The sequence below is a fragment of the Gymnoscopelus braueri genome (assembly GCF_963280865.1).
Source record: "Gymnoscopelus braueri genome assembly, chromosome: 11".
Lineage (NCBI taxonomy): Eukaryota > Metazoa > Chordata > Actinopteri > Myctophiformes > Myctophidae > Gymnoscopelus > Gymnoscopelus braueri.
The window spans coordinates 47168688-47177304 of NC_137613.1; the positions used below are offsets into that span (position 1 = coordinate 47168688).

Consider the following 8617-nt stretch of genomic DNA (forward strand, 5'->3'; position numbering starts at 1 on the left):
AGTCGGCCCTTCTCCCTGGCTCTCCCTTCCACACAGGCCAGGGGCCAGGGAGCCCAGTCCCTCACGGCACAGTGCCGGGTGCACACTCGCCCGCTCTACCCGCCCCGGGAGCCACCGTCCCTGGGTAGGAGGTGGTCCATGGACCCCCGATGGGGACCAGGGACCGGGGACGGCGCCGCCTTGTGGACGCCGGCGGTATTGCGCCCCAAGACAACAGCCTTTTACAGGCTTGTGGATCTGCTCTTTTTTCAGCCGTTTTGAGCCCAGATTCCGGCTGTCGGACCCGCGGGGCGTCGGAACAGCGCCACGCAGCCCCATTTGACACGGGACGCACACTTAAAAGCATCACCGAGCCTTATGTGACCAGGGCACTTAGGCCCGGAAACAGGATACCAGACTACGCCACTCTGGGAGTTTCACCCAGAGAATATTATAATATAATGCACAACCTTGAATACTAGACCACAGGTTATTATAATAAGAGGAGCAGAGACGTGTGTTTCCAGTTGAAAATAATATTTGTTTTTATTTATAACTCAAGACAGAATAAGAAACTAGAAGTAAGGCTTCAAACTGGAAGGGGTCAAGTTCATGAAGTTTAGGAAATATATTTATTATCAATTACAACAACTATTTAAAATGTAATTCATAATCAAACAGTATCAAAATGGTTAAAAGGGGCAATAGCCTAAGATACCAGTAGCCGGGGGCATAGGTGTCCTTGCACACAGGAGGGAGGCAGAGAGTGGGGGAGTGAGGAGAGAGCACCGCCACCAAAAGCGCACAAAATGGCACACACGCACTTCACTCACTGCAAGATAAGAGAAACACTGTTAAAACACACGCAAACTAGGTTATTCAGAATACTGAGCATGCAAGCAGGATATCATGCACTAAAGATAAAACCAAAACTCCAATACTACAGCCTATCACCAGTGACCACCCACCTGTCGGGACCACAACTATGACCACCCGTACTGCTGGTACGGCCGGAGCCAAATATACCTCGGTTTATAATATTTGTTTACACAACAGCTGGTTTGCACACAGAACATAAACAAAAATAAACCTAAATCAAATAACTAAATCAAATAACTAAATCAAATAACTAAATCAAATAACCAAATCAAATAACCAAAATAATAAGGACAAAAACAGCAGGGGCAAACGGAGCTTCTCCTAACAAAACAAAAAGGACATAATTAATAACCTGATCAATGACATAAAACAAACTGCAATGTGCGCAGCGCGACTGCCTTACCTCTATGCATAAAATAGAGCAGCACAGACTGGACAGACAGACAGCACGCCACGCACACCGGGAGCAGTAGCAACTTCTCTAACGAAGAGAACAGGTCGGGGAGGGGGGAGCAGTGAGCACCTGCAGAGTAGAACAACATTAGGTTTCGCTAGGCTCACACAACAATATACAGTTAACACACATAGTTACATACGGTACCTTAAACGAGAAGCTGAACCGCGACGCTCCCGCACGCAACCCACGACCAGGCAGACGGACAAACGCCAACTAACTAGCGGCCACGTACAGCCGCCTATTAATCAGCCTGGTGATTACGGGGGCGTTGCGTTGCATTGCGTTGCTAGGGGCAACCAGCGAAATCCCAACCCACTACAATCTACCCCCTACTTTTCTATCGGTGTCCCAACGATAAACTACAGACATTTATTTCCAGGGCCTAAACATAGAGTGCGTACCACCAGACCCAGGGACCCGAGAGGTTGCAGCAGTCGTCCCCCTTTGGCCCACCGCCACGGGGAGATGGTGAGGGTTAGCATGCCTCCCAGCTGTCTCACGTTGACTTCTGCGTACGGAACTCAGTCCTGTATTACTGGTGCCTTCCATGGAGTCAGTGGTCTCTGTAATTCCAGAAGGGGTGGCTACAGCAACCGGCCCTGGTGCTGGTGTAGGTAGCTGAGGGGAGGCAACAGAGGGGTCGGGGGCGACTGGGGTCACCGTTTCTCTGGTCGGTTGGGGAGCGATCCACCACTCACCACTCTGGTCTTCACCCTCCTCCCTGGGGAGTGCCGTCTCTGGCTCTATCGGGTCGAACTCACCAGGAGGAGAAGTGGGTTGAGGAACTGGCCGCAACTGGGTTCGGTGGACATGTTTGACCTTCGCTGGATTATCCAAGGGGGCGATCGAGTACACTGCTCCCCCCTCAGAAGGAGCTTTGATGATCCGATATTTCAAGGCGCCCCAGGTGTCTTGGATCTTCAGAACCCGTACCTGTAGAACCACTCCCGTACCAGCACCCCTGCTACTGTGGATGCACGCTGATCACGGGTAGACACAGCCTGTGTGAATTTGGAAAATACATCGGTCATTACAAGGACATTTTCTCTTCCATCGCGGGCACGTTCCAACAGCGAGAAATCTATGGCCAGAATCTGGTTTGGTCTGGAGGCCAACAGGTGGCCCATAGGTGTTCTCACAGTCGGGTGTATAGGTTTAGCTAAGGTACATCTGTCACACCGTTTACACCAGTCCTTCACATCTTGGTACATTCCCGGCCAGAAGCACCGTTCTCTCACCAGGTCAGTTGTTCTCTCTACTCCCTGATGTCCATGGCCCTGGTGTAATTGGTGGAGGACCTCCTCTCTCAAGGAAACAGGCAACAGCAGCTGGTAGACTTCTTCCCCACCATCCGGCCGCCAGACGCGGCGGTATAGGAGCCCTTCCTTCTCAACCAGCCGATTCCACTGCAGGACCAGTTCCCGTACTGGTTTTGAAAGGGCCTGGTGTTCTCTCCTGTCAGGGACACTGCCGCGGCGCCAGAACTGGAGGAAGATTCCCAACGCCGGGTCTGCACGCTGGAGGGTAATCAGATGGTCAGAGGAGTGAGAGGGGAGGACGGACATCGACATCTGGGTCACCTGTAAGGGTCTTTCGGTGTCTCGGCACCTCAGGGAATCGGGGAGGGCGGTTCCCGGAGCTGGGAGAGTGCTGGGCACTTGGTGCTGTCTGGAGAGAGAATCAGCGTTAGCATTAGAACGGCCTGAGCGGTACCGGATGGTGAAATTGAACACCGCCAGTTCTGAGGCCCACCGCTGTTCTACTGCGCCTAACTTTGCAGTGTTCAGATGACTGAGGGGATTATTGTCTGTCCATACCACACATGTTTGACCTATCAAATACTCCCTGAACTTTTCTGTCATGGCCCATTTTAGAGCGAGAAATTCAAGTTTCATTGAACTGTAGTTAGGCATGTTTCTTTCTGACGGACTCAGAGATCTACTGGCATAAGCTACAGGCCTTACTTTACCCTCCTGCTCTTGGGAGAGCACCGCCCCCAAGCCACTGGCTTGGCATCCACTTCCAGGATAAATGGTAGCGAGAAGTTAGCATAGGCCAACACAGGGGCACTAACTAGTCTGGACTTAAGTTCCTGGAAGCTTTTCTCGCATTGGTCATCCCAAAGTTCTCCAATTAACCTGCGAGATGGTCTCTTTGTGTGGGGGTCTGTAAGCTCTGCTTTTACACGGTTGAGGGGGGCTGCAATCTTGGCAAAGCCATCCACATATCGGCGATAGTAGCCGCAGAATCCTAGAAAAGAAGATAATTCCTTCACACTAGAGGGCTTTGGCCACTCCTTCACTGCAGTAATCTTCTTTGGGTCTGTAGCCACCCCCTCGTTTGAAATCACATGTCCCAGATAGTTTACCTCTGTTCGAAAGAAGCAACATTTTTCCAGCTTCACTTTCAACTGCTCACGGCTGAGGCGGGACAGCACTAATTCCAGGCGCTCCAGGTGTTCATTTACTGAGGATGAGAACACAATGACATCATCCAAGTACAATAAGAGAGTCTGAAAGTGCTGGGCACCAAAGATACGCTCCATCAGCCTCTGAAATGTACCTGGCGCATTACAGAGGCCGAAGGGCATGCGGTTGAATTCGAACAGGCCGAAAGGAGTACAGAAGGCTGTTTTTGACTTGTCTTTCTCAGCAACCGGTACAGTACCTGGTTATAGCCGCTCGCCAAATCTAAGGTTGAGAACCACTGTGCACCAGACAGGGCATCCAGGGATTCATCTATCCGCGGTAGCGGGAAGGCATCTCTGCGGGTCTTACTGTTAAGCTGACGGTAGTCCACACACATCCGCAGGCTGCCGTCCTTCTTTTTGACAAGGACTATGGGGGACGCATAAGGGCTGCAACTCTCCCGGATCACCTGGGCCTCTAAAAGCTGGTTAATATGAGCCTTCACAGAATCATAGTCAGAGGGGGGAACTCTCCTGAAACGCTGTCGCACGGGCACTTCGTCTAACAACGGGATTTCATGTTCTAGAAGGTTAGTACACCCCAAATCTCCTTCCCCAGTTGAAAAGACAGGCTGATATCTGGTTAACAAGGACCTGACCTTAGCCTGCTCTGCCTCTGGGACGTTTGTTAAATCAAGGGACTGTATGGTATCTGAGATTTTGCTCACCTGCCCTGCCTGAGAACTCATGGTGACCACAGTATGCAACCCTTCTGGCACCTGGGGGACCTCGCTGATGCCTGCGGGTAAACTCACTATCTGGGCGTGGATCAACATTCCTAGGGCAAAACGGGGGTAAAGTTTAGCATCAGTAATTCCAACATTTACCACTGGGATGTATGCAGTACCACGATGCACTGTGACCATAGTAGGAGATACTAATAAGCCTGAGGGGAGGGTATCGTGATAAATGAAGGGTTCAAACAAAGCATGAGAGGGAAAGCATTTCTGTGTACAAGTCGTTGCTATTAACTTAACTGTCCCCCCCGGTATGTAAACTGCGCGTCTCCCCCTCACCCTAGCAACACCGCTGTCACGTGCTGCTGGTTGGACTCTGGCTTCATGGCACTGCTGTAGGGCCTGTCTCCATACTTCTGGAGCCTCTTTCACCAGTGGGGTATCGAACAGGGAGGAAGCATGTTTACCGAACAGTTCAGCATAACATTCATGGACTACATTCATGCCTAGTACACCAGGGACATCTACTTCAGAAGACCCAGGGGGGTCCTTTACAACCAGGATTCCCCTCTTGGAAATGACTGTACCTAGTACACAAACATCAAGTTCTACATATCCCACATATGGAATACTAAGTCCATTAGCTGCTGTCAATTGTAACCACTGGCAGCTGTGAGTAGAGTTGCTAAAGTGCTGACGGAAAAAGGATTCCCTAATAGTAGATACCATGGACCCTGTGTCAAGGAGGCATTTTACCTCTACCCCCCCATATCTACAGTGACATGTGGACATGGACGTACAAGCTGAGAAAGGGTTTGTTCATTTGAGCCTGTGATGCCCCCTTCTGAATTGTGGCTTTGCAAAACAGAGGGCATTAGTTTTCCGACTGCTGGTTTGCTGAGGCAAACCTTTGCGTCGGACGATACTGGGTGCTTGGTGCCTGAGAAGCGACCCTGTCATTATCACAATCACGAGCAAAATGGCCTGGCTGCTGACAGCGTCTACAAATCACAGGGCCATTATTTTGAGGCTGGGACCATCTGGGAGGGTTCTGTAACTGCAGAAGGCGCTCAGAGAGCTGAGTAAGTTGTTCCTGTTGTTTTCTTAACAATTCTTTTATCTCAGCCATCTCATTTTGAGGTGGCACACTAGCCTTATCCAACACCCGAGATGTATGGGTGGCACAAATTGAGGGGAACGAAAAGCTACGTGGCCTACCTTCTGGCAGTATACCTTCCCTCTCCCATCTGATCGCCTCACCTCGCACATCCAGGAGCGTAGCTGTTGGTTTGGTACGAACACACTGCTTTAGAGCCCTGCGGAGATCTGGATCATTAACATGCTCAACAAATTGATCTCTCAATAAGACAGACGAGTTAGGTATGGCCTGAGGTGCATTTCTCATGATTTTTTCCATAAGTTCAAATAAAGCATGGGAGTACTCTTGTAGTGACTCTCCATCAAGCTGTTTCCTAGAAAAGAAATCTTTTTGAAGGGCAACATAAGACAGGGGACACCCATACACTTCCTGCAAAATTGATAAGACTCTCTCAGGATCCTCACGATCTTGTTTAGGCCTATACTTTATCTCATCTTTGGCAGGCCCTTCCAAGTGATCATAAATGAAGTAGGCCTGATCTACTGGGGCTAGACGTCGGGCCCGCATACTGGCACGGACCATAATCCCACGAAACATGGGGCACCTCCTTTCCCTAGGTGCATAGAGGAGGCGGTCAGGGGCCACACCAGGTGAGTCAGAGAGACCAGCAGGGCTGGAGGCCCTGTTGGTTGGAGCAGAGGTTAAGTTCATAGTGTTAACAGAAGCAAGCTCCTGTACAAGGTTCTCCTTTTCAGCTCGGAGCTGTATCACCAGGTCCCGCAGATCCTGCTCGTCGCTCATGATGATGTCCACAGGTGCCTCCTATTCGAGGAATCCAAGGCCAACTGCTGTTTTTGTCCTTCTTAACAAACTAACAATGGTTATTTTTAAATCAAAAAGCACATACATACATAGACAAAAATTAGAAAAACAAAGTGCAAACCAACTGAGAAAAAGCTAGAATGACACGTCTCTGCTTTACAATTGTCCTGCCGACATACGCCAAATGTGACCAGGGCACTTAGGCCCGGAAACAGGATACCAGACTACACCACTCTGGGAGTTTCACCCAGAGAATATTATAATATAATGCACAACCTTGAATACTAGACCACAGGTTATTATAATAAGAGGAGCAGAGACGTGTGTTTCCAGTTGAAAATAATATTTGTTTTTATTTATAACTCAAGACAGAATAAGAAACTAGAAGTAAGGCTTCAAACTGGAAGGGGTCAAGTTCATGAAGTTTAGGAAATATATTTATTATCAATTACAACAACTATTTAAAATGTAATTCATAATCAAACAGTATCAAAATGGTTAAAAGGGGCAATAGCCTAAGATACCAGTAGCCGGGGGCATAGGTGTCCTTGCACACAGGAGGGAGGCAGAGAGTGGGGGAGTGAGGAGAGAGCACCGCCACCAAAAGCGCACAAAATGGCACACACGCACTTCACTCACTGCAAGATAAGAGAAACACTGTTAAAACACACGCAAACTAGGTTATTCAGAATACTGAGCATGCAAGCAGGATATCATGCACTAAAGATAAAACCAAAACTCCAATACTACAGCCTATCACCAGTGACCACCCACCTGTCGGGACCACAACTATGACCACCCGTACTGCTGGTACGGCCGGAGCCAAATATACCTCGGTTTATAATATTTGTTTACACAACAGCTGGTTTGCACACAGAACATAAACAAAAATAAACCTAAATCAAATAACTAAATCAAATAACTAAATCAAATAACTAAATCAAATAACTAAATCAAATAACCAAATCAAATAACCAAAATAATAAGGACAAAAACAGCAGGGGCAAACGGAGCTTCTCCTAACAAAACAAAAAGGACATAATTAATAACCTGATCAATGACATAAAACAAACTGCAATGTGCGCAGCGCGACTGCCTTACCTCTATGCATAAAATAGAGCAGCACAGACTGGACAGACAGACAGCACGCCACGCACACCGGGAGCAGTAGCAACTTCTCTAACGAAGAGAACAGGTCGGGGAGGGGGGAGCAGTGAGCACCTGCAGAGTAGAACAACATTAGGTTTCGCTAGGCTCACACAACAATATACAGTTAACACACATAGTTACATACGGTACCTTAAACGAGAAGCTGAACCGCGACGCTCCCGCACGCAACCCACGACCAGGCAGACGGACAAACGCCAACTAACTAGCGGCCACGTACAGCCGCCTATTAATCAGCCTGGTGATTACGGGGGCGTTGCGTTGCATTGCGTTGCTAGGGGCAACCAGCGAAATCCCAACCCACTACAATCGGGGTGGATGTAACCGGGTGGAGTATTGACGTGTCATTTATTGTATTCCTACTAGTGTCTATGTGGGTGTGTCATTGACACCAACTAATTGCTTGTTATTGATTGCAGGTGTTTGTGGGTGTGGTGCCAGTGCTCTTTAAAAGCAGTGTTTTGGCACAAAGACACAAAACATGGAGCGAGCAGAGTGGGATCCAGCGTGACCGGCAAGAGATGGGTTTATGGTATGGGGTTGATTTGTAAATGATGTGTAATGCTTATGGTTAAAACTGTAAGTGAGGCAGCTTTCTGCAAAGGTGCGCTGCACTCTGCTCGCCCCGTGGTAAGTGGTTTTAGGTATTACATGCACGTAATGTTGACTTGTTGTTGAAGATGTGTATTTATTTAACCTGGTAATGTTTTAAACCCGCTGAATTAGAATGTTGGTCCTCCCTCCTTTTTATATGCCAGATTTTGAGATTGCAGTAAACCTTTTTTTAGTGCTGTGTGCTTTGTTTGCTGTGTATTTTATGTGTTTATTGAGTCAAAAGGAAATGGTAACTTATTGAGGAAGACTATGACTAATTTATTGTGGCCTAAATTGTTACAAGCCGTTTTTTAATTTAATGTGAATAAAATGTCATGTTTTCTAACTTGGTGTCTTTCCTGAGCGCCCTACCCAGTTCTTTAAGCTCTGTTACGAACCTCCTTTTCTAAAGTTAAAACCTTAATTGGTTGTTGGTGAAATTCCAACTGGCGTAGTCAGTAGTTTATGTTTTTAGT

The 8617-nt window shown here is 48.1% G+C and overlaps 1 protein-coding gene across 1 annotated transcript; it reads right to left on the reverse strand.

Annotated features, from left to right (window-relative positions):
* Nucleotides 1–489: 489 nt before the first annotated feature.
* On the reverse strand, nucleotides 490–7841 carry LOC308095249 (uncharacterized protein). The gene is made up of 3 exons (XM_080442233.1): nucleotides 4799–7841; nucleotides 4451–4560; nucleotides 490–1381 (listed from the first exon to the last, which is right to left on the reverse strand). The coding sequence occupies exon 1, from the start codon at nucleotides 6357–6359 to the stop codon at nucleotides 5334–5336; it is 1026 nt and encodes a 341-aa protein (XP_080298359.1). The 5' UTR covers nucleotides 6360–7841; the 3' UTR covers nucleotides 490–1381; nucleotides 4451–4560; nucleotides 4799–5333.
* Between the last annotated feature and the right edge of the window lie 776 nt (nucleotides 7842–8617).

Coding starts and splice junctions, on each gene's coding strand:
- LOC308095249 (XM_080442233.1), bottom strand. CDS start 6,359: ATGAGCGACGAGCAGGATCTGCGGGACCTGGTGATACAGCTCCGAGCT.